Source organism: Dufourea novaeangliae, unplaced genomic scaffold (assembly GCF_001272555.1).
Source record: "Dufourea novaeangliae isolate 0120121106 unplaced genomic scaffold, ASM127255v1 scaffold19, whole genome shotgun sequence".
In the NCBI taxonomy this organism is placed as follows: Eukaryota; Metazoa; Arthropoda; class Insecta; order Hymenoptera; family Halictidae; genus Dufourea; species Dufourea novaeangliae.
Window position 1 is genome coordinate 247,283 of NW_015373889.1, and position 26,808 is coordinate 274,090.

Consider the following 26,808-nt stretch of genomic DNA (forward strand, 5'->3'; position numbering starts at 1 on the left):
CGTACCGTCCTACACTTCTCATTGATCATTGCCAGAGAACCTAGCTGATAAGTCGGTAGCAATGATGATCGCCTGCATCAGAAGTAGCCGCGAAGACGTTTTCAAAAAAAGAGGGATCTGATCAGGAAAGTAGAATCCTAAAATCCTTGAAGAAAGGTGGAAAGTATATCCAACTATGATCCAACGAAATAGTCTAGACGTCTCGATCGATGATATTTTCCATAAAAGAAAAGAAAAACGCGAGCAATGAGGATGACAACCGGCAGAAAAGATCGTTTACGGGACTCTGAACAGCCTCGTTTCTCACCGTGTCGCTCTTTGTTAAGGTGAATATAGACGATAATATCGAGGATATCGATGTGGTCGGCACTTGTACAGTTGTTGCTATAAATATAGGAGAATTAGTGTTTTACACCGTAAACTCGTACTCCACTATCCATCGAACAGGAGCGAAATGTGTGTTCCCATCACTGTCCTAGAACAACCAACCTGGACTGAGGGAAAAATCGTGTCTCGCGAGGAACGAACAAATTGTAGCTCCGTCTGTATCATTGGCGTTTCGATATATAGTGGGTGGAACAAATATAATAACTCTCTTGAGACCCATTCAACTGTCTTGTCGAGTGATACCCTAATTATGCATAACTGTACCGAGTGGTGCTGAGGATCTAAGAGGATTCAGTCGGAGATAAGGTCTTCTGTTGTCACCAGTCAGTTACACAGCTATGTAGCTGACGCTGGGAGTCGTAGACACTTTGGGGATTATTCTGTTAGAGTCTTGGGAAGCTACTGACTGCCGCTGAAGTCTGTGGTACCTCAAAATTTGTAGGGAGCAATAGGGCACCTTCAGAGTGTTAAGCAGCAATGCTATTTCTTCTATTTATCGAGGACCACTGTGGTCCCTCCAGAGTTGTGGGGAAAAATAGGACACCTTCAGAGTGATAAGCAGCAATGCTACCTCTTCTATTTGTTGGGGACCATTGTGCTCCATGCAGAGTTGTGGAGAGCAATAGGGCATCTTTAGAGTGATAAGGAGCAATGCTACCTCTTCTATTTGTTGGGGACTACTGTGGTCTCTCCAGAGTTGTAGGGAGCAATAGACTATCTTTAAAGTGGTATACCTACTACTATAATATAGCCCCTTCCAACTGGTGGGAACCACTGCACTCCCTCCAGACTTGTGGGGAGCATTGCTACCACTCTAAAGTGTTAGGGAACAGTACTTTTTAACCCAGACCTCAGTATCACTCGGTCAAACCATACAACACGTCGAATACGTGGAGGACAGTATCTTGCCAGCAGGTCCCTAGTTAATGGATTTGCGTGACCTGCAACCCAAGATCAAGGGTTACCGATCAAGCAGTGTCCAGATGTCCACTCTTGGATCACAACAGTCTGACACGCTTTCAAGAAGTCCCTATACATTTGTTCCACCAAGTATACATTCACAGAACTATGCGTTAGCGTGTAAGGTTTACTAAGGTCCATTCGTAACATAGAAAATAATGTTAGTCTATGTCCCCCGACGACGCCGATGACCGAAAAGGAGGGGGAAAGAACAGTGAAATCGACAAAGGGGGTAATTGTACGAAATTGGACGCGTGATCGTCGAAGGAAAACTGATCGCTGACGGGAAATCCTTAAACCGATGGAGACCGTACGGGTCGCAGTAATCTTTAAGTAATCGCGCCTCGGGGTTACGAATAGAACAGACCTTGCAGTCTTTATAAATCGAAAAAATATTTATTTTACACAGTAGATCGCTATGATTAATCGCTATCTCGTTTGTATATCCAACTGTCAACGGCATTCCTTAACGCGGCTTACTTAAAGATTAACGAGTACCGTTCCAGACGCATAGAGGAGGAGACCATCAAAGCTTTCTGGTTTAAGGGTTTTCGGATTGTCGAACGAATCGATATGGCTGTAAACAAACCTCTCTATCATCGTGTCCTATTTCATTCTCTCTATTCTCTCTCACTCTCTCACACACACAGTCTCTCTCTCTCTCTTCCTCTCTCTCCTTATCGATATTCGAACTATTTTTATAGTAAATGCTTCGGGCGTAGCTCATATTCCGAGGCTTCGTTCAACACGATGACTTTTCCTTCGACGCGTCCTTTGATCTGACAATGGAATGTCGAGTTGCCGTTGTCGATACGATGTTGTGCCGCCTTTCCCTTCTCACGAAAAACAAAAACAGTTTTCTCCCACTTTTATTTCGAAATATACATTTATTGAAAATAATCATTCTTGTATCTGTTTTTTTTTTTTTTTTACTCATCTGTGCTTCTCATATATATATATCTTTCTCTCTCTCTCGTCTTTAGTCGTCGTTTGATTACATCGTTGCTCCTGATTGCGGTCCAGGTATACGGGTTCTCCTTTGTACTATGTTGCTCGCATGCTCGTCGTTGGGGATGGGACCAAACTTCAACGAATCGTATATTCGAACCTGAATGATTAACCTATGAAGAAGACACTTGCAAGTGTAGTCGAACCCAGAGTACAATAGAACCTTCTTATCCCAGGGTTCATCCAAGTCTTCGATACAAATGGAATATTGGTTAAAGAAGATTCGATGGTTGTACAGGTTAGAATACTCAGACCTGTATCTTCATACTCATTGCAGGATTGTAATCAAGCTGAGCAATATCACATATTTGGCAATGTACCGTGAGTACTAAGTTAGCTGATCGTCATTAGTACCTGGGCTTGGTCCCATCCGCTACTCGTGATCAATCTCGCGACGACGTTCAAGGTCTCCTTTCCGGGTGAAGTGTCTCTACCTATCCGCCATCTTTCTCCCACCAAGAGGCTCCCTCTACCCGTTACAACTATCCTGCGCCGCTTAGCGGGCCGTCTTCGAACTAACTGCCCACGTGAGATCAGTCTCGCCTGGAAAGGAGATCGGACCCGACGTCTGTCCCGCGCGAGGTACCCGGCGGGCCGAATTTTTCGCCATACAAAAGTAATAAAAGTTTGCGTGTTCGTCGGTATAATATATATATATTCGATAATCGTGATCGGTGTGTGTTTGTGTTGGTCGTTCGTGTGCTACGTCGTCGAAGGGATCGTGTGGGCAACCCCCAAAGTCCGATTGGCGATTGCCGATCGAACCTACACGTCTCGGTGCGTGTCCCGATCGTATCGTCGTAAAAATAATCGTCGATAGCGACAAAAAAAGGTGAAACGTTTCTATTTTTTTCTTTTTTCTTTGTTTTTTTTTTGTTTAATTCCGGAGCAGCGTTATTTCTTCGTCATTTGTCGGAGTTAGTCGAGGAGTCAGGCGTCTATACATATACATTACTTACACGCGCGAATGAACGAATGAACGTGGGCCGTGGCCCGTCGTCCAGGTTCATTCATTAGCGCGTATACACCGTGAATATAATTATATTTATATTATATTTATATATATATATATAAGACTGATTCGAGCATCTCGTTATGGTTGTCGAGAGTGAATTTAGGCCATCGTCAGGGTGCCCGCGCCCATACCGAAGCCCACGCCCTTGGGACCGAAATTTCTATTGTAACAGCCGCGACAATAGATGTCGCCGTCAGGGCCATCGTTCAGGTTCGTCGAGTCTAACGAACGATGGCACTCGCCGCAGCTGAAGCAACGCTTGTGCCACACGCGGTTCTTCGAGATCATCTGCTCTGCCGCGTACACCGGGTAGCCGCAGCGCGCGCATCCGTGACCGTCATTTCGCTTCTGGCCGACCTGGGGCTTGGAGTCGATGCTGCAGAGGAAATCAGGATTAATTACAGCTGATGATTGTTGATGGAACATTGGAGTCAGGACAGAGGATTCAATGACCAATTTGGGTAGTCACCTAACACGAAGACCCTTTCAGGGACTAAACTGTAGCAAATGGCAGCTAAGCTATATGAGGCTGGAAATGGTAGCTCCACTGGAAGAAAGTATACCCCTTGATTGATTTTTTGGGGAGTAATGGAATAGAAGGTTTACAAGATTCTGAAGAAGGCAGCAGGTATACTCTTTGATAGACACGTCGGGTAATTCTGCTGATAGCAGACGTTAGGTTGATGGGATTCGAAGAGAAGAAAGGGTACTACTTGATAAATCCAGCTGATGGGATTCAGCAGAAATTGCATTAATGGATAATATCAGAAGGTGCACGGATTGGAGTAGAAGTTAGAGAACATGCTACTTGATAAACCCTTTAGTAGTTCCATTACAGTATACTCTAACTATAATGCCATTTTCGGGGCTGTAGGAGTAAAATGGCAATGTGTTGAGAGCCCCCTCCATGCTAAGTTCTGCCGCCATGGCCTCGGCCTCAGCGCCTGCGCAAAAGCTTGATCGCGCTGGTGCGTCGATGTACGCAACGTGATGAGAGAGCGAATGGGTGTGCGCGAAAGTACGTGTGAAGGGGAAGTGACTCATGTGGCAATGTGTTCAGTGGCATTAAAGTTAGAGTCTACTGTACTAGGACACATTATCAGATGTGGCTATCTTCATAAAAATTCCAAAGAATATGTGAAGTGTAACTTACTAGGAAGGAGCGTGATCTCCGTTCGTCGAAACGAGAGTCGGGGTGTGTCCGAATCCAAATCCTTTGGGTCCAAAGAGTTTGCTATAGCAGGATCGGCAGTGGATTTCCTTGTCGGGTCCATCGCAGGCTAGCATAGAGTCCAGCGGTCGGTGGCACTCGGCACAGTTGAAGCATTTCTTGTGCCACATGGTGCCTTTCGCGAGCTGTTGTTCAGCAGCGAACACCATGCCACCGCAACGCGGGCAACCCTGTCCAGCTGGTGCCTTGATGGAGGTCGTATCTGGGTTGTAGAATGGTCGACTGGCCGAAATTTCATCCTCCCTGAAAGACAGAATAGCTTTGAACCTCGTATCTTACTGACTCATTAAGGTGTCAAATGTCTAAAGAATCTTGAAATTTTGGGCTATCAGCCTTAGCCTAATTAGGCTACTCTATAGCCTAGGTAGGCTACTCTTCCATACCCAATTCAGACTACTTTATTTACAATTTAAGCACGTGTAGCACAGGCCAGTACTACTTGAAGTTCGTAAAAGACTACACCTTATTTTTGAAGTCGTGAACTATGTCTCTAGGCGATCAGAGAGGAGCTAAATCTGGACTTACGAGGGAAGGCACGGAAGTGTCACCCTCCGATTTTGATGAAACTTCGTATGTCCGTTAAGCAGTCAAAAATAAGCGATACGTATTTTTTTTTATCGGCTGAGACACGACTTTAAGGGGTGAAACCACCCCTCGAAGTCTCGATTCGAAATTTTTTTGTTATAAACAAATTATATTTTGGACAATTTGTTAGCACCATATTATTCTACATCAAAAACCGCAAACCTCGTCCATTAGAAGTTTTCGTGTATCTCCTCTAGTTTTCGAGATAGTACCTTCGGATCGAAACTTCGAGGGGTGGTATCACCCCTTAAAGTCGCGTCTCAGCCGATAAAAAAAAATACGTATCCCTTATTTTTGGCTGCTTAACAGACATACGAAGTTTCATTAAAATCGGAGGTGGACACTTCCGTGCCTTCCCTTGTTAGACTGGTCAGTGGACCCCAGAAAACAGCTTCTATAATTGAAATTGTGTGGCTCGAGGAAGATAGTACTCACGTTAGGCCATCGGTCTGTAAGAATCCTGATCCGCATGCGAATCCGTATCCGTGCGGTCCCCATTTCTTTCCGTAGCAGGTCTTGCAGTACACATCTTTATCGGGCCCGTCGCAGGCGATGATGGAGTCCAGAGTTTTGGTGCAGTCGTGACACTTGTAGCACTTCCTGTGCCATTCGCGACCCTTTGCGAGCACCTGTTCAGCGGCGAACACCACGCCGCCGCAACGCGGACAACCCTTGCCGGGTGGGGCCATGATCGCGGCGGTGTCGACTACGGTGGTACGAGGTGCAGCATCGCTACATTTCACATATTGGTCATTGTTACCATCGATCCTCCTAATTTTCAACTATCAAACGTGCTACCGGCCAAAGGTATAATAACAAGGTTTACAAAATTATTGGTGATTAAATTATACTTATTTGACAGAGAATGTATTGCAGTTCTGAAACTTCCAGGATTTCTGATATATTATATAATAACAATGGCACCTAATATGGTACCTTAATCTATAGTTCAGATGTCATCATACTGTTGGCTGGTAGTGTGTTCAACATGGAGTCGCAAAAATGAGGATTCTAACTTAAATTTTTCATTTCTATACGTCTTTGTAAAGTCAGAAATATTTCTCGTCCTCAGTCGTGCGATTCCGACTAATTGTACATTCACAAAGAACTCCATGCAAATGAGAAATCGATTGATATTGATTGGGCAATTAGCATGCTGGGGGGTAGGGTCCTCGATGAAAGCCACGGATCGTCTGGTGATTCTACCGGTGAAAGAACTTGCAATGAAAGTTGATTATTCCAGTCATAAATAATGTATTCCCCGATCCCCGGTTTGTTTAACAATTGATTTTCCGGGGGACAGACGTACTCGGTGTAATCAACTTCAGAAAGGAGACAGGTGCCATTAGAGACGAGATGAACGTTATTCACTATTTATTCGAAAATTACGGCAGCCACTCGATGACAGATCTGCCGAATACCGAATATCTAGAAAGTGTATATACATGACAGTACTTCGAAAGGAAGTGGTCTCGACAGTCTGGAAGGATCGAGTGGCCTCGAGAATAGAAATTCAGTAAGAGTGACGGTGAGTAATAGCGCAAAGCGTTAAAGCGTCGACTCGTGTGTATCTGTGTATAAAGGCACATGCAAACTTTCTCTCGTTCGCTCTTTCACTCAGGGGCCAGGTTCATCCAACATTAATCTAAATGGAGCTTAATGACATCCCTTGATAATTTTTGAATCTTCACGATCCTCCTGGAACAGTTTCGAATGGTAGAAAATAATTTAAAAAATGATTCTATCAAAGACTCAGAGACGCCATTTTGATTGAAAATTAGTTGGAAAAAATGGGGGATGTCTTAACACTTATCTTCCCAATTGGGTCTTCAGAGATGCATTCAACTTTGAGGATCGAAGATTTTCATCGATCAAGTGTTAAGACTGATGGATACACACACACACACACACACGCACATATGGATTGGCGAAACTGGAATGGCATAATTAGGGGGGGTGCGCGTACCCCTCGTCCTGAATATCGCACTGCAGCCCGATCCACATAATCCCAGCGTGGCCAATACCGCGCGGACCGAATTTCTTCGGATAGCAAGCTGTTAAGCAGACAAGCGCATCATATATAATGAGAGTGTAGAAGCCGAGGCGGGATTTTTCTTGTGTGTTCCCGTCTCAGTCTCGGCTCTGTAAACCCACCCATTGGCGTAGCAGTCGCTTTGTAGGGCGCCACCACCCTGGCCGTAGCCATAACCCTTGGGTCCGAATCTCTTTCCGTAGCATACTGCAGAGAACATCGGTTAAAGGTATCTGGTCGGTTGTGTAGTTGTTGCTACTTCGGTGGAACATAACCTACTTTGGGCGTGTTTTGGGTCGAAAATATTTTTTGTAAAATAGAGAGTATTGTTACCAGGTCTTTAGGTCCTGGGTTTTGATTAGTCCAAGGACTTAGGTCCTAGAGGCTTGAGGAGCTGAGGATTCTAAGACTCTCATTATCTTTAGGTCCTGGGTTTTGATTAGTCCAAGGACTTAGGTCCTAGAGGCTTGAGGAGCTGAGGATTCTAAGACTCTCATTATCTTTAGGTCCTGGGTTTTGATTAGTCCAAGGACTCAGGTCCTACAGGATTGAGGATCTGAGGATTCTAAGACTCTGATTATCTTTAGGTCCTGGGTTTTGATTAGTCCAAGGACTTAGGTCCTAGAGGCTTGAGGAGCTGAGGATTCTAAGACTCTCATTATCTTTAGGTCCTGGGTTTTGATTAGTCCATAGACTTAGGTCCTAGAGGCTTGAGGAGCTGAGGATTCTAAGACTCTGATTATCTTTAGGTCCTGGGTTTTGATTAGTCTAAGGACTCAGATCCTAGAAGCTTGAGGATCTGAGGATTCTAAGACTCTGAGGTCTTTAGTTATTGGGTTTTGATTAGTCCAAGGACTAATTTTTTAGAGGCTTGATGAGCTGAGGATTCTAAGACTCTGAGGTCATTATTTCTTGGGTTTTGATTAGTCCAAGGACTCAGGTCCTACAGGATTGAGGATCTGAGGATTCTAAGACTCTGATTATCTTTAGGTCCTGGGTTTTGATTAGTCCAAGGACTTAGGTCCTAGAGGCTTGAGGAGCTGAGGATTCTAAGACTCTCATTATCTTTAGGTCCTGGGTTTTGATTAGTCCATAGACTTAGGTCCTAGAGGCTTGAGGAGCTGAGGATTCTAAGACTCTGATTATCTTTAGGTCCTGGGTTTTGATTAGTCTAAGGACTCAGATCCTAGAAGCTTGAGGATCTGAGGATTCTAAGACTCTGAGGTCTTTAGTTATTGGGTTTTGATTAGTCCAAGGACTAATTTTTTAGAGGCTTGATGAGCTGAGGATTCTAAGACTCTGAGGTCATTATTTCTTGGGTTTTGATTAGTCCAAGGACACAGGTCCTAGAGGCTTGAGGAGCTGAGGATTCTAAGACTCTCGTTATCTTTAGGTCATGGGTTTTGATTAGTCCAAGGACTTAGGTCCTAGGGGCTGGAGGAGCTGAGGATTCTAAGACTCTCATTATCTTTAGGTCCTATGTTTTGATTAGTCCATGGACTTAGGTCCGAGAGGCTTGAGGAGCTGAGGATTCTATGACTCAGATTATCTTTAGGTCTTGGGTTTTGATGAGTCCAAGGACTCAAGTCCTAGAGGCTTGAGGAGCTGAGGATTCTAAGACTCTCGTTATCTTTAGGTCCTGGGTTTTGATTAGTCCAAGGACTTAGGTCCTAGAGGCTTGATGAGCTGAGGATTCTAAGACTCTGATGATCTTGGGGACTTAAGTTAGCCTTTTTTGCCGAAGCTAATTGTCAGATGAAGGAGATCTATGAGTATCATTTGTGCATTATTCTCATTTTATAGATCTTGATGAGACTTTGGGATCTAGAGATCCTGAGGATAGAATCTAGACTTTTCCTTCTTATTTGAATTCCATTTTAAGGAGACTTATTCATCAGATTGAAAATATGCCTAGTAGATTATGTCCCACCTCGTATAATCGTGGCTTGGTTTCCTCACCTTTGCAGTAGATGTCCTTGTCAGGACCTTCGCAGCAATTGACGGAATCTAATCTCTTGGCACAGTTGGCACATTTAAAGCATTCCCTGTGCCATTGCTGCGGGGAACACAAAGGGACACGTGTTAGTCACGAAAAGTACTCTGGAAGGGGTCGACGAATCTTATGTTCTATTACTCACGGTTATTCCCAAATTATACTAACATACCGGGTGTCTAATTATTTATGAACATTTAAATTATTTCCTTTGCCGAAGACATAATCAACAGATATTTATTAAAAATATGGAGTGACTTAGAAGAGGGTTTCTTTTCCGCATCTTCAATAATACCAGAAATAATTTAAATGTTCCTAAATACTGAGATATCTCTTATATTATTCCCTCCATAAATGTTCAATTTGATCACAAAAATCCACTCGTTTGATTTACTTTAACAGAATTATGATTAAATTCCCTCGTTTATCCCAAACAATTCGCTGGTAATAGAACTGACGGTCACAAAAGTGGCAAACGAATATAGGTTATGGCCTCCATGATGGTACTACCAAGCATGGAATGACTTCTTGTCCAAAAATTAATCGAGAACAAGGTACGAAGATTTTTATTCAATATACAATTATTCGTCTTTAAAAAACTGACTCTTAAAATTTATCTGATACGAATTGCTTCGACTAAGTAGAAATAATCGATAATGTGCAGACACGTCTGCCAAATCCTATTCCATATCCTTCGTATTGTACACAAAAAAATCGATGATCTGTACAGATTGAGGCACAATTTTCATTATATGATGTACGTGTAAAAATGATCAGTAAAAAATCTATTTTGAAATTTAACTTATGCTATCAGCTGACATGTCTGATCAATACTGGACATTACTACTTTCATTACTACTCATTATTTCCTATTATAATTATCCTAATAAATTAATTCCTCAATATGCATAAAAAAACATTCTTTTTTATCAATTACTGTACTAGAAGTCACTCGGTACCATAATGGCGGCGAATAGTAACTCGGGGCCAAGGGAGAAGATTCCTCAGGTTCCTGTGTAACAATCCACGGAACACTTTGCGCCAGTGTGTGTGAAAGAAAAAAAAAAGAATATAAACTATGGACGAACGAGGTTCACGTGGGTGCAAGAGCGATTAATTCAAGGGGTCGTTATCAAAATAAAAAGAAGAAAAGAAACGAGGGGAGACAACGAGTGTGGGGGTGGCAGTGCTTCAGTACACGAGGACGATTCACATTCGTTGGATTTCGATAAGATACCTCGACAATATATCTCGCGATCAGGACCATCGCAATGAAGCGTGGAGTCCAGAGACCGTTGACAGACTTTGCACTTGTAGCATTGCTTATGGTAAGCCTAATCACAAGAAGCAGGAATAACCATGATGCGCCCGGGCGACAGGCGAGTTTTCACTGGCTGTCGATTCGATGGGTGGCGTCTTGGTGCCGCGAACATTTTCTCTATTCTTGGATAATCGATAATTTAATCTTGTGATTTTAATGATTTTTCATGTAGATCATTGATCAGGGGGTTGTAAACATTTCTATTCGTAAAATAGTGGAACGTAGTAATCTGGTGAATATTTAGTAAAATATCAATTGCTCTGAATGTTTATTTGACTTTTTTAATGCCAAATGTTCGTATTATTTATTTCCACAAAGAAGAATTATCATGGGGACATGATAAGTTATATTAATATTTATGGTAAGTAAGTTCGATCACGTAATTTATGAACACCCTATATAAATCATCCGAAAAAAAATAATTCCCAAGAAATTTAAGAACTTCCCACACTACCAGAATTTACAATTACAAACAATCTAAAAAATAATACTAACGCTAACTGTAGTTTAAAATTATTAAATTAACGTAATATGTAATGAAAAAATTATTGAAGTCTTTTGTTAATAAATGAATCAATCCTAAAACGCTATTTGAAAATCGTGAGTGCAATTACATTCATAAATATATTGCCTTTTCGTAGTCGGTCTAACAATCTGTTCGGCGCTCTAAGTGACTAATCGGAATCGTTAAATAATTTGGACGATTTCAGATCGGAGGCTAACGAGATAGAAGACAGATTTTGGGCAACGGGACCGGTCTATTGTATTCGAACCGAAAATAACTGAATTCATTGTATTTCATCGCACTATTGCAGTGGAAGTTGGCTCGTCGCACAGACAGTAGAATACTCCGTCATTGGACAGACACGGGTGCACAGAGGTTCATTTGTTGATCGGTCAGTTAACTCTCTGTTAGCTAATGAAAGACAGTTCCTTTGTACAGAATTTACTAAATCATTCTGATCTTGAAAAAACAGACGAGAGACACCAGGAATCTTTGTGCACGAGACTTGTTCAGCATTGGAGGACTAATTTCCATACTTATGCTTCGTCTCCACTTGAGAACAACTTTCGAGGTTTACACTTAAACCTGTATCCAATTGAAAATAGAGTTTCCCGAATTCTGTTGTCAGTGTTCGAGTCAATAGTTTTGAGTAAAACACTCGGATACAAGCTTGAGAGTAAGTCTTGATAATTTCTCTCAAGTGGATAGTTAGCATAAAGACAGAAAGTACATAAAACTGCCCCGAAAATCAATAATACAATAACACTTTCATCCAAGACCTTACAACTTTTTAGAATCCTAAGGTCTCCAGCGATTCAAATGTTCTAAAGCTACGTCTCCACTGGAGATCAATTATCGAGGCTCCCCCTAACCCTGTGTCCACTTGGAAATACACTTACAAATTTTATTTCCTAGAGCAAAAACGTAACAGTAAGCGCATCTTGTAAGACTTTATATAAAATCATCAAGTGGAGACGTAGCTGCATCCTCGAAACCAAAGATCAAAAGATGGATAGTATGTTTGGTGTCTCCTGTAAAGAGGTTCTAAGTTCGCAACGACGGATTGGCAATAATCTAGAAAAGGCAATTAGCCTGCATCGGTTTAATCCACCGAGTCGGCTGTTCCAAGTTATTTTCCAACGCGTCGAGTGGACCAATTGGTGGTCTGCCAAGCAACGACGAAGATAGGAAAAGCTTTTGGGCGGGCACCAACGGCAACAAGCGCACACGGTGCCGACGACTCATCCCACGGATTCCTCGCCGTCGTCGCCGTTGCTGCGCGTACTTTTTTTTTCCCTCATTGTTATGAAATTACGCGTTTCGTCATACGGGCAAGATTACGGAGCCGCGTCACGGCCCATGAGCCCCCTGGCACCGTGTCAGCCGTAGTTGCGGTCAATTTTAGCATCGGATAACGCGAGGCCACGCATCGGATCATCGTCGTTTTATTAGCTTATTCGGAATCTCGTCGAGGACTTCGTCGGGATCGAATGGCAGATTTTTTTTCCGTAGAAAAATTATCGCGGAACCTCCATTATCCGAACCGAGGAAAAATCATTTGAAAGATATTGGTGTTTAAAAATTGAAAATTCTCGATGTATATAAAATTGTGCAACTTCAGGGTAATTAATTATTTTCACTTGGATATACAATTTGTTTAAAAATTGAACATTTTTGGAAATCAGGAACTGACGGATATTTATTGAATATCCTTTTTATCTAGGATTTATTGAGATAAAAACTTGAAATCTAAAAATTGAATTTGTTAATTAAACGTGACAGTGGACAAGAAAATTTTTAAATTTTACAATTGCAAAATTTTCGCAGTCGCTATATTTAATGTGAACGGAAGACGAATCTCGAGAATACGAATTGTAAGTTTATTATTCATTAATTATTCCCCTGAAAAATTTCGTAAATTCTAATTTTGCATGAACGTAATTAATTAATCTACAAGAAACTCTCTCCCATAATTAAGCCGACATTTTCCCTAATCCACAAGAATTGATTCCTTTCCAAAAAATGGTTCACCTCTCGAGTCTTCTAGCCATTCCTACACTGTCTAAATAAATGAGATCCCAAGCGTACCACCGACACATTACTCCAGAACGTTCGAGGCTCAAGATTAGCGGTGAGTAATCGAAAGATCTCTCGCACGATCGAGATTTCCACCTTGGTATCAAGCGATTAATAACCCGAGTATTTCACGGGCTGTTTACAACCCCGTACTACTTCTCGTCTCGGGGGGGATCGGGTTTCCGTTGGTAAAAATAAGATCACCATCGGGCCAGGAATAGCTAGGCTCTCGTCCCAGCGTCGTGATATAACGCGGAATTGTTCTCGATCCCCGGATTATTTCTGGTCTTTTAAGTCGCGGCACCAAGGCGACACTGGGTGTCCGTTTCAAAACGGAGAGGGGGGCAGGCCTGGAACACTCACCCTTCCGCGGGCCAGCATCTGCTCGGCGGCGTACACGTATCCTCCGCATCGTGGGCATCCCTCTCCTTCCGGTGCCTTCGCGATCGCTCGCGGTTCCAATATGGCGTTCGATCCCCGCGAGAGCTCCCTAAAAATTGCGCCGTTATAATACCATTTTTCTGGACTTACGTTACACAAAGCCTAACTACCGTATTGCGCACCGACACACGCTTGCAAAATTATCAAATTCGACACGTCCGCTACCGTAACACATCGATTACATATGGGGCACTGGATGCGTCGACATTCTCTATTTTCAGTTCTATTTTAACCTTTAAGTAACGAGGTGCCGTTTCAATCCGTGGCTTCGCAGATCACACGGAGATTTTTACGGTCTATAACTCAGCAAAAAACTTATTCGAAAAAATGTTATCTAAAAGTTAATCTATGAGACCACGCTTCGGTACTTAAAGGTTAAACCAAGTTTCTAAGAACTTCGACTAAATATCTTGTTTCAGGGTAACTGAAACAGTTGTGTATATTATCATTTTGGAAGAGTGTTTATGAATCGTGATTTATGGCAAACATTCTGGTGACGAACGTTTCGAATTGATCGTGATGGCACACACGGGTCATTTCTGTGTTTACAATATTCCAACGACGAGGCAACGGTCCTCGTGAAAGGTCCTTGGTGGGGAGACTTTTACAGGGTCGAAGACGATACAAGGCCTCAGTTTAGTTTTGACTAGTGGATGAGTGAGTAATGAATCAGTGCGCAGTGAATTAACTGTTTGAAGATACGACCCACGTAAGTTGTCCATACAAAGGACAATATTAGGAGAAATATTATTCATTCGAGTGTAAATATTAATTCTTCTACATTGAAATGAATCATTCAAGTTTTTTAAAATTTATATTCAGAATTTTTTTAATCGTAATTGTGAACCATAATTTTTTAAGCGAATCTTGTGTAATTTTTTCAATTTAAAATTAATGACAATGATTCGTACATTTTGTTGAATCGCATTGGACAGTAATAAACCACGTGCACCATTTAATATTCTACAATGTCTAAAAAAAAACCTGAAGAAAATACAAAATTATTACAAGGGTGTCGGGCACAACGGGCAAGCAAATAGTACCAAAAAAAACACCACCGCAAAAAGAGAAGGGGTGACGTCGAGCGGTGAACGTGTGTAGATGTGCTTTCGAAGTCGAAATTTTACTAACGATCTTCGTTTTCACGACATGCAAAATGATCTCGAAACTGAACTCAGGAGCTGATCGACTCCATAAAACAAAATTTATAAAAAACAAAACAGGGAACAAACTATACATATTATTTTTCAAATTTTACCCTCGAAATATAATTAGCAAAGTAATAATATTATACATTGAATTAGTGAAAAATGTAAGTTTTATATTCGAGGGTGTTAAATCCCAGGTGCAGCAATGATTAATCCACAATTTTTTTTTTTTTATTAAATTCAGTATTTATTTCAAATAATAGAAAATGTTCCTGTGTAACTTCCTGAGTCTTTTTTACCGACAAAAATAGCAGGAAGACACGTTAAATTTGAACTGTATTGTAAAAACAAAATAATGAATTATTCACTGCTACTCCTAACGTATGCTTCAGAAGCCATATACATCCATCATCTCCTGGTGATAAATTCAATTACATTAAAAAGGTTAGAAGTTTATCTTTTTAGAGAATTATTGTCTGTTTCACATGAAGACAGAGCACCTGACAAGAAAACCACGTGGCTAAATTATTTATCTAATAATTTCTCACTAAAAATCGACCCTTTACAAGTTTCTAGGACTATTGTTCCATTGATTGAAAAAAAAAATGAAAAAAACTATTGCGTAATTTTTAGTAATTTACGTGATCCGTCTTTACGTGGAACGACTGTTGACTGTACAATGAGTGGAGTTGATCAGTACGGTTTCTAAAAAGGATTTTCGATTTTCTCGACAATCGTTCACAACTCGATCGACGCAAGATATGAAAAAAAAAAAAGAAACGGAAAAAACAGAAACATAGGAAAAGGCAAAACTGATTACCAGAAATTGGTCACAGAATAACAATCTCGTGTTAGAATGTTAGGCACATGTTAGCGATGGGTTAGTATCTCTTTTCCCCTTTGCAACCACGCAAGTGGCTTCCGCCGAGCCCCGAGAGAGGAGAGCCAAGAAGCGGATCGTGTGTAACAATAAATAAAATAAATAAACAATAAAATAACGGTTTACTCAGAAAAAGAAAAAGTGAGGACAGAGATGAATAAGATTTTGGAAATGGGAACGGGGTGATAAACTGGGACAGAAAACAGAATCGAGTGAGAGAAAGATAGTCGTGATGAAAACAGAAAAGGGGTGGGGGAGTGAGAATAGCGGCCATAACAGTGGGGGTTGTTCTAATGGCCTCTCGATGATTCCTGATGTTACCGGTGACAATTTTTAAAAATTTTAGATAAGAATTTCGAAATTTCAGCATTATTCCTAGAATAATAATATCTTTAACAATGTTAAAAAAAGATTCTAGACCCTTAAAAAAAAATACAATTACATACTTTTTAGACAGTTTTCACTAAAATCGATACTAGGTGGATTTACAATCAATAGTTACAATAAAAATTCCCAAATTTAACGATAATTGTTAACTGTCTTAACCTGAAACAGACTTAAAAAAGAAAAATGGAAGTTATTCATAACTCAGTTCATTTACATAAAAAAAAGTACATAATGTAATTTTTTAAAAGCGATCATAATCATCAAGAAACGACTCTATTCACAAAAAAAAAAAAACATAGTTTCCACCAAACGTTTTCAAGAGTTACAATAAATGTAAGATGAATGTTCGAAGGCTCCTCGTCACTAAATATTAAATATTTTTGGAACAAATATCATTGGCTTCAGAATTCGAAGATCTATCACAGCGCTAAACCTAATTAAAAATTCAGTATTACATCTGGGGCCCTTTCCTTGTCAATGTCGAGGAGTCTTCGAACACTCATCGAGGATTTCCTGTACACCCGTCAAAATCAATTCTCGAGGCTGACAAATTCCACGACCTATCCCCAATCGGAACAAACTCCTGTCACAACAACCTCGAACCATCTAGAGACGCCATTTCAGTACAACAATCGAGGGGGTCTGCTGAAGCACGTCTACGTATTTTTCTCGTCGGCGTGTGTGTGGTCTGTAAGCGAGGCGTGTTCGCGTCTATTGAAAGCACCCATCGAGTTAACGTTGTTAGCAAGGTTACGGGGTTACGTGTCTCGAAGAAAAAAAAAAAAAAGGTACGAGAGGCCGTGCAGGTGTGCGGATCGATAAATTCGTAAAGATAGAGATAGATATATATATAGAGAGAGAGAGGAAGAAAAATAATTTAAACAAAAAAAAGTCAAGAAAAATACAGAAAAAAAAATTAAAAAGAAAGAAGCCAAGTTTCCTCTACTTTGTTGAACACGCGGAGAGTGTATGGCAGAAGAGAGAGAGGCAGAGAGAGAGAGAGAGAGAGAGAGAGAGAGAGGCGGAATTTGACTCGGTGCTCACCATTTTTTCTTTTCGTTACTTGGTATTTCCCTTTATCACGAGGGGGCACGCGCAGGCTCGTGATAAAGCGACAACATATACATTGTTCAGTGGGCCTCCGGTTGGCTCGCACTCGGCGGGGCTGGCGGGGGGGGGGGTGACTCTCGTTTCTGTCTTGCAAAAGGGGGCTAGAGGTTGGGTGAGGCTGGTTTAAACGTTAACCCTTAAATGATGAGTCGGACAATTTTTGTAGGCGAGGTGGATCCTAACCTCAACTATATATTTTTGTTTGTTCATTTAACCAGACTTTCATAAACATTGAAAAACAGATTGAAAATAATTTTGATTAGGCACGGAAGGAAATAATCCACCATTCGTCCTGTTGCAATTTATGCAGTTTGAATTTTATGCAATTTCCCGCCTTTTTGCTTCAAGATGGCGCCACAGTCTCTAAGAGTTAATTTTCATGGAACTAGATATTCAAATTTGGAAAAGGACGGTAAATTGTTCGTTGGTGTATGCAATGTTTGTGACAATGTGTAGATTAATAGGATCTCGAAGGATCCATCTCGCCATTTCGAGGATTAACGGAAGGCCTGGCGTCCATTTCGTTCGTTCTTGGTGTCTCCATGGAACGACCGTGTCGGGTTCCCTCCACTTCTCCTCGACGCCAGGCCGACGGAACGTTCTCGTACACGTTTGCTTTTTTTTTTATCACTATATACAACTAATTAGGTGTTTTTTTCTGTGCACATACAGTGGGTCAAAAATGTTTTTGGCAGTACCGAGAGCCTTCTAGCTCGATAGATAATATTCATCTGTACCATGGTAATTTCTAGATAAAAATCCAGCTATTAATCAAATCAAATCCAAAATGGCAAGAACATTTTTGTCCGACCGTATTCAACGTTCATTTTGCGTAATGTTATTTTTTTTTTTTTTTTCAATGAAGAACAACCAAATTCTTCTGTTTTATCTGTTTTTTTTTTTCAAATTCCCTTTTTTTCGTCTTTTAATGGCAACTTATTACAGATGGTACAAATGATTCTATAAACTAGGCGTAACTGTAGTAATCGCATAAAAGAAACGAAGAAACAAGTAAACATTATAATACGTTATTAATCATTTGCGTGGTGGGTGGGTGGGGGTGAAAAAAGGGGGGGGGGGGGAGAATACGAGTTGTTACAGTGACAACAAAAGAGATACTCGGCTAGATTAAAAAAACACAGTTAATTATCATTATTATTGATTATCGTCGTCGTTTACGTATATATATACTGTATCATCACCATCCCCATGATCGCTATCGGTGTCGATGGATGACGAGAGGATTCAAGGGACAATTGGGATCTAGGTAGCCAGGGGGTTGGAACAGTTAAAAACGAGAAAAAAAGAAATAGAAAAGACCAAGAGGGGTCCAGAAAATGCTACGAATTCCAGAAAAAAAAGTATCTCCAAATATACAAATGAAAAGATAAACGAAAATCAGTTATTATAATTCGTTTTTGGGGGGTTCGGTAGAGGGTGTGGAAAACCACGGTTTTGCACAGTCGTAATGCTGGAGACGCATGCTCTCGGTCCTTGGGTTCTTTTTGGGCAGGCTGCTGCTTCCTCCAATTCGATCTTCCATAACACGGTTTTTATCGTACCAAGAGAGGAGGGTCATGCCAGGTGGCGATCAATAGGCCGGCTCGATCGGTCGATGGTACGTAATTTTTTTTTTTTTTTCTGTTTAACGCCATGTATGAACGGTTCAACACGGGAACACAGGCGATCGCAAAACGACTCGGAGAATTTGTTCTTTTCTTGGTTTTTTGTTTCTTTTTGAGTTTTGGGTTTTAGGACAAGGGGTGTGTGGTCGGGGGGTGGTAGGGTTGAGTACGTGGAGGGGATGTCGGACGACGGCAGGTGCACTCACTCGCTACTCTTCAAGTGTTCGCCCTGATCCATGGACAGACAACCAGCGCCTCCACCGAAGCCGTATCCCTTAGGACCGAACTTGCGACCGTGGCAGACTTTGCAAAATAGTTCGCCCTCGTGCTCGCTGCAGTTTGTCGAGTCGAGCAATTTGCCGCAGAGACCTGGAACAGAGGACACACGTGCTTTGGCTGCGGCCTATTTGTGATGAGATAAAGATCGCTAGCAGGTGAATAAAGAATGTGGGCAGGTAGTCGATAGGCTATCCAAGTGGTTCAAATTTGAATATGGTGGAATTTGATTCATTTCATTGGGACAGTTCTCTACGACTTTTAGATGATACCTTAAGTATAATATACCCCTAACTTCTTCATAGTTACGTATCACAACGATTGGGTACCCCAACTTTTAGATACGTACCCTAAGTATTTTATACAGTAATTTCTAGGTACGTACCTATTCTAAAGATTGGATACCCTAACCTCTGGGTATATTCCCTAAGTATAGATTACCCCAAATATCTTGGTATGTACCCTAAGTATTTTATACCCTAATTTTTGGGTACGTATCTATTCTAAAGATTGGATACCCTAATTTCTAGGTATATTCCCTAAGTGTAGTTTAGCCCAACATCTTGGTACGTACCCTAAGTATTTTATACCTTAATTTTTGGGTACGTATCTATTCTAAAGATTGGATACCCTAATTTCTAGGTATATTCCCTAAGTGTAGTTTAGCCCAATATCTTGGTACGTACCCTAAGTATTTTATACACTAATTTCTGGGTACGTACCTATTCTAAAGATTGGATACCCTAACCTCTGGGTATATTCCCTAAGTATAGATTACCCCAATATCTTGGTACGTAACCTAAGTATTTTATATCCTAATTTCTGGGTACGTACCTACTCTAAGAAGAGGATACCCTAACTTCTGGGTATATTCCCTAATTATAGATTACCCCAATATCTTGGTACGTACCCTAAGTATTATATACCCTAATTTCTGGGTATATACTGTAAGGATTGGATACCATAACTGCTGGGTATACACCCTAAGTACTATAGTACATAACTTTTTTTATATGTACTAACTATAGTACACCCTAACATCTAGATACATACCCTAATTTCTGGGTATGTATCCTAAGTATAGTATACTCTAACATCTGTGTATGTACCCAAGTATTGTACAACCTAACTTCTGGATATACATATATCCCAAGCATTATATACCCTAGCTACCATGTATCGTATTCTTCAAATAATTTTACTGCCAACAAAATAACATGTCTTGAATAATATCACTTATATTCTACAGTAAAGTAAAAATAATGACTTCCGTTAATAATTTCCACCAACCAAAAGGATGTTCCGTTATTCCAATCCAAGGTGATCGCTATTTCGCGCTCGGGCAATCTAACCTAAATACTTCCTCCATGTTCGCCGATACCGACAATAAAACGGCGCTCAATTAAATCATTTGGACAGGAATAACAGCCTTGTGGATTAACTCCGAATAACACAAATTCGGTTTTCATGTAGAATCTCCCGAAATTGATGCGTTTCTGACGTCGAATACGGGGATAGCGTTAATTCTCTATTCAACTGAGTTTGGTAACGCCGGCCGAGTGACGGTATAAGTCGAAAGTATAACCGAATAAACCGGGTAATTATCGCGCCGCGAATTCCCTGCACCGGGTTATTTCGATACGTCGGCTGAATATTCGATGGGTTTTATCCCGTGGCTCCACGGAACACAGAACACGGGGGATTTTTGCGGATGAACGCCGCGGTTTCGGGGTCGTTGCACCTGACGGCGGGCCTCTACCCGCTGGGTGGTTCCGATTGATTTTTGGCTGGCATACAGAACTAATTAGGGCCAAGACGAGCCATCCGGGACTGGCGTAAAACTTATTTATAGAGGCGGCTAAATTTAAAAAGGACCGATGGTGTTGTTTGCGCAACGGGGAAGCGCTGTTGGGCGCGCAATGGCGACCTGACGGACGATCCGTCCGCCATGATGGAATCTTGATTACGATTATTTTGCTTGACCACGTTCATGGGAATCGTTTTGTCGAAAGAGAAATTAGAAGAAATTGATACTACTGGGACTAAATGGGTACGCGTAAATGTTATTTATCACCTGTTGGTGATTGAAGTCTGATATTTAATTGGACAACACTTATGAGAACCGTTTTTTTTTTTGTTCACAAAGAGAAAATTGGCGAAAATAGTATCATGAGATCTAAATAGGGTACCAATAATTTGTTTACTGGAAAAGTTATTTATTAGTAATAAAAAAAGAAAAAAGGTTTAAATGTCTGAAGAATTATAAATTTTCGATAGAAAAATAATACAATTATGGGATTAAGTCTTCTTTGCTTTTATTATTCTATTTCATAGTTTGGAAACACCGTGTATACGGACCAGCTATAAGTGTAACGTGCAACTTCCGGTATACGTGTGACGACTTACCGCATTTAAAGCACATCTTGTGCCATTTGAGGCCTCCGGCGACTCGTTCTTCCGCGGCGTACACGGATTTGCCGCATTTGGGACACTTGGGGTGCTCTACTGGTTTGAAAGGCATTTTGTTTGTCCTGAAACAACAGACAAAATCTACATTAGCATAACAGTCAAGATTTTGTCAGCGAATAAACAAACTTCTGTTCACTTTCTTGGGAACAATTCCTTTCGGTACACAGTGATTCTTGAAATCTTCCACGGATATTCACAATATTTTCTTGCCAAATTTCTTACTTTTTCAATTATAAAATTTCAAAAATTCACGTAAAATTACTATCGAGAGACCTCTAAATATTTGATATAGTGAATAATTATTTAAAAATTATAGAAGCTATACGACCATAACATTTCTCTGTCTATAAACACGTCGGCAGCTGAATGGGACATTCACCGTTTTCACAACGTATTACCTAATGATTAGACAGGTGGATCGATTATTATTCCCCATTATTTATCCATAGCACATCCTCTAAACTATACTTTTATTCGCCAACAAGTTACCACAATTCCCAGAAGATGGCGTTAGAAACGTAATTCCAGATTGCTAGATATATTTTCGGTAGAGCTCAGTTAAACCTAACCTAACCTTTGTAGTTTCCTCAAGTTTAAAAAATAATAGTTTCATATTCTTTTTGACAGTCGACGTCAGGACTACCAAACCCATCAAAATGGCGGATTTCACATTTCCTATTGTACTGCTGCTGGAATCCTAAAGATGACATTCATCGAAATTTATGTTGACCTTTAATTATACTGTATCATTTTAAAATGTGTCATATATTATTTATATTATTCTTTTATATATATTTTTGATTTAAGTATTCTATAATTTAGTTCGGTGTTGCTGGCAGTTCTAGTGTTAAAGCTAACCAGAACGCAACGGTTTGGTTACTTAACCGGCCGCTGACTAAAACACGAAGAATCCGTGGTTTCCGTCACGCCCTCCGTCGACAACCGCGACTATTTTCGCAGTCGGCCATCGCGAGGGACTCGCGAGAATCTGGGAGATTTATGAGGATAGGGGAACTCGGAAGCGCTTCTGCGCCCAATTTTCGACGGTCTCTTGGAACCGTGGCTTTTAACCAGAAAATTGATTGTACACACACATTACTCGGCAATTATATCAGAAAGAGAAGAGAAAATATTTTTTTTAGAATGAACATCCTAAATTGCAACCATTTTTGTTAGCTTCTTATTTTTCTATGATACAAATAGTTTCGTTTCATTTGATCAATGATTGTGACATGTGAATAGAAGGGAATCTTGTAAACAAAAAGTCTCTTTTTTTATAGTCTAAGGTCAATGAGAAATTTTTGTTGTCCTCTAATAAATGGAACACTTTGTATATGGAACTTGATTCACACCATTTTCAGTAACAAATTGTTTAAACACAACCTTCAGAATATTTTTCTAACAAATTGTAAGAGGTTGAATGTTTTCTTGATCAATTTTCTGGATCATTTAGCGAAACAACTCGTCAGTCATCGAATTAAAGTGGTCCACTCGTGACAGTTATATCAGAAACACGAAATTATAAAACGACAAGGGAATCGTGGAACATTCTGCCAAATCATACATTAACCACAGGGTTCTAAAATCTCCATTAATAGTAATCAGAGCGGAAAATGTTAATATTAGCCGCGATAATGTTAGTAAGGACGTAGAGTATTTCGAAAAGCATGGCTTTAAAATTGAATTTACTCCTCATAAATGTCACATAAGATGTAATTTTAGACTGTTCGGGGGTTCCTGCGCGAATGAATGGGATAACCGGTAGCGGAAGTTCACCGGAGGTTGAAGATATCACGACGAACTGCTTCCATATTTTGAACAGAAACGGTGAAACCGACATACCATTCCAAATATTTATCTCTAACAGTTATATAACAATGGTTTCATCCTATAAATATTGCACAAGGTTTAGGAACTGTTAGGAAAATTTTGAATAAAAATGGTAAAAATAGCAAAAATGGTAAAAAGGGTAAAAATGGTGAAAATGGCCAAATGGTCCCATAGGTCGAAAAAATGGTCACATGAATCATGGTTCCATAAATCTGAGAATGGACACGTGGATTTGAAAATGGCCACATGGATTCGAACGGTAGCATAAACAAATTGTTGAAGGAAATCCAGAAACAATATTCGATGGAAAGTCAAAGTCGAAGTCGCGTGACCGTCGGGCACGTATAGCGGCACGCGTGGCGACGGCAGTAGCATTAGTGGAGACGGTAGACACCACGAGGGAGCAGCAAAGAGAGACGGAGGATTCTATATCCGTGCAGACGGGAGCCGGTCCGCGAGGCCGTATTAGGGAAGGTGCTAGATTCTTCACAACGCGGTCGCCATTACCCTTACCGTCAGAACGGGGTACCTGGCCATCAATTATCTTCGTTGAAAATATTAAACATCAGTAAAGTACTTCCTCTCAGCGATAGGTTCGATGTAAATTTTATGGTACTAATAAGTGATCCGCATTTTCTTGATGGAAACAGTATTCAATGGTCTGTATTGTTTCACTTTTATTTCTACTTTTCCAACATTCTGTACCATTTTTACTAAATAATATTTTAAGTTTAAAATAGAAGAAAACTGAATAATATTTTAAGTTTTAAATGGAAACAAGAAAAATTTTTAGTTTAAAATATATCGCGTCATAATTAAAAAAAACATAGTGGATTATTAATTGATAGACTTAACATTTAGTAAATGCAGTGGACTCGCGATAAGTACCCGTTAAGAATGCATTGATTGTAGTCTACAGTACGGACTGTTGGAGCTGGATGCTGGGTCACCCGTGACCCATAACAAGATTTTAGTTTCGTTGCAGAAAAAATTTGGTGGCTGTGTTAGGGTGGACGTGTCGCCGGTGACCCGACAATAAACAAGCGCGAGGGTTAAATATGATATATAGAATTTTTATAAGTTTGAATTAAAATTCACACCTAAGTCTCAGATCGATTTACATTTTATTAATGTTTTGGCTATTTTTAAGTAGTTTTATGAATAATCAGTGTATTGTAATTGAACATAAAATTGTGTCCCTTGTCAATGATTTTCATTCATGAACATACAACCAAGTGTGCCAATCATTAAAATCACGTGTTTCTGGTTAATAATAGCGTTATTCGTATTCAAAAAATACGTATAAAAAATCTACATTTTGCAATATAATTTAATATTCTGGTCCAAATTACGAATTTTAATAAGCAAATAAAAAATTCAAAAAATTATATATTACTTCAATTTATATAATAATTCAAGAATACATTTCTTGTTTATCGAAAAAAGTAAATATCATTATTTAATACATTCTTATTATTGTATAAATAATTAATTTATAATAATATATGATTCCACTAACAGCCAAATTTGGTTTAAAAAATATTTGCCCTAATTTTCCATTTTTGTCTATAATTCGTTCAAAATATTTTCTCACCATTTTCCTTAACATCCAGAGAGACTGATAAGGATCATGGAATATTCAAATGTTTTCTATCTATTGGTGCTTGAGGAGGAAGTTGCCTATACATATTTGATCGGCATTACGGTGAATGATTTCAATGCTTGGCATCCTACAGGAAGTTGGAGATACATATTTCATCAATTTCAGAATTCACCCAGTTTATTATTATTGCACGAATCTATTACCTACACTGTCAGTGAGTGTATTAATACAATTATTCATCGATTGATGAAGAAGTACATGCATAAACCAAGGCTAGTGTAAAATTGAATTCAGTCGAAGCAGCTCCACTATAGTTAAACCTAACCTAACTTTTACTCTCCGATCATTCTAACTTAATATATTATTAAAAAAATAATTTAAAAAGTTATGAGATAATTTTTATACTCTCTTTACACACAAAAATCAATAATTAGTTTCAATTCATGTCGGAAAATAGTTACAAATATTGTTAAAACAAAAATTTCGTCAAAGTGGTGAAAAACCTTGAATCCGAACAGTAATATGAAAATTTGAAATGTTTACTACTCTTTCATCAAATAAGGCATAATATCGGCAATTTTTGTAATTCCGTCATGATAGAATCGTGTTACTTTTTCCTGCATGAGAAGAATTTTTCTACATAGTTTAATTCAGAAATTAGTTTAGAAAATCCGGAGATGTAGAGTATGGATCGTAACGAGAAGAAAGAAAGTATTCTCCGAGCAACATCCGTATTTTTAACGTCTTTGTTTATACATATTCCGCCGCGTATTACGTCATAACATTACAAGAACGCGTCACCCTCGTGTATACTAAATTCGTTCCGTCTCAAATTTCAACAGTTCTCGCTACACGTGGCTGAATGTTCACTACTCGACTCGATAAATCCCCCAAAAAGTTTAAGAACCCTCAATCCTACCCAGTATTGATGCTCGAGATAACTTCGAATTTCATCAATTTTATATTTGAGGTCTCTAATCCTCAGAATTATTAAAATTTGAAGCTTAGATCATGACTATCTCGCCGGTTTCCATCGCAGTCCAGAAATCAAAAGAATTATCATCTAGTAACTGAAGGGCTAAAGCCTTATCTCCTTATTTCTTCAATAAATTCAAAATTTCCAATGTCCAACTTAAAATTTCTATTCTTCCAAAGTACTAGAATTTGAAAGCTATTCCAACCTGTCCGACGACTGTCTCACCGATTTCAGTCACAAATTCGAAATTGAAATAGTGATCATCGAGTCATCCAGGGGCTAAGCTCTTGCCCAAAACATCACCAAAAAAAATTCGAAATTGATCATTTATCGTACGAAATATCTAATCTTTGACAGAATCGGAGCTTAAAGACTATTTCAACTTGACTCTCCGCCGGGGTTTCGGTCACAAAATAAAACTTTGGAGTAGCGATCATCAAGGGGCTAAACTTAAAGACCATCTTCAAAAAAATCCAAATCTTTTTCTTTTAAATCTCTAATCTTCCGTAAGATCCTCTTTCGCTAGAATTTTCGTTCCAATAGAATTTAGTCACCTGAAAAACTCCTCCAACGATCCCTGGTACCGAAAAGAAAGTGTCCTCCCCGTCGAAAATCGCGTGCACCTTTCGTAATCTGGCTGGTACTCACCACCGGTATCTCTCGAAGTCACAATCGAATGGGAACTCGGGGGTATGTGGCAGGCGTCCGATTAAAAACACCGAGCAAGCACTCTACACCGCACTAATACTGGATTCGAATGGCTGGTCTCGCGTCGTGACCGTCCTAGTCATAGCCAGGGGTTTGCACACGGCACGTGTGCATCGGAACGTCAGTGCTGTTGACGACAGAGCGTCGCGGTGGCAGAGGGAGCGCCTCTCAGCCGCCTTCCATCGGCGGGGGTGTTACACTATACTCTATCGGGACGTCGGGACGGCCGATCCAGAGCGGCG

The 26,808-nt window shown here is 40.1% G+C and overlaps 1 protein-coding gene across 2 annotated transcripts; it reads right to left on the reverse strand.

The window, feature by feature from the left end:
• Positions 1-2,262: 2,262 nt before the first annotated feature.
• LOC107185751 (muscle LIM protein 1) lies at positions 2,263-26,665 on the reverse strand. Of its 2 annotated transcripts, XM_015573518.1 has the most exons (10): positions 26,507-26,665; positions 21,387-21,511; positions 18,911-19,073; positions 13,683-13,685; positions 13,477-13,603; positions 9,178-9,274; positions 7,341-7,425; positions 5,622-5,918; positions 4,524-4,844; positions 2,263-3,746 (listed from the first exon to the last, which is right to left on the reverse strand). In XM_015573518.1, exons 2-10 carry the CDS (start codon positions 21,499-21,501, stop codon positions 3,470-3,472), a joined length of 1,485 nt encoding a protein of 494 aa, XP_015429004.1. In that variant the 5' UTR covers positions 21,502-21,511; positions 26,507-26,665; the 3' UTR covers positions 2,263-3,469. The 2 variants fall into 2 exon arrangements, with proteins under 2 accessions (XP_015429004.1, XP_015428997.1); XM_015573511.1 differs by lacking the exons at positions 2,263-3,746; positions 4,524-4,844; positions 5,622-5,918; ... (3 more) ...; positions 13,683-13,685; positions 26,507-26,665 and adding an exon at positions 26,413-26,431 and having other exon boundaries at positions 18,171-19,073.
• Positions 26,666-26,808: the final 143 nt, after the last annotated feature.

Excerpts from the sequence above, each read along its gene's own strand:
- LOC107185751 (XM_015573518.1), bottom strand. The coding sequence starts at position 21,501 with ATGCCTTTCAAACCAGTAGAGCACCCCAAGTGTCCCAAATGCGGCAAA. Across the intron at positions 4,845-5,621 it reads TTACAGACCGATGGCCTAAC|GGAGGATGAAATTTCGGCCA; the intron begins GTGAGTACTATC and ends TCTGTCTTTCAG. Across the intron at positions 3,747-4,523 it reads GGAGATCACGCTCCTTCCTA|CATCGACTCCAAGCCCCAGG; the intron begins GTAAGTTACACT and ends TTTCCTCTGCAG.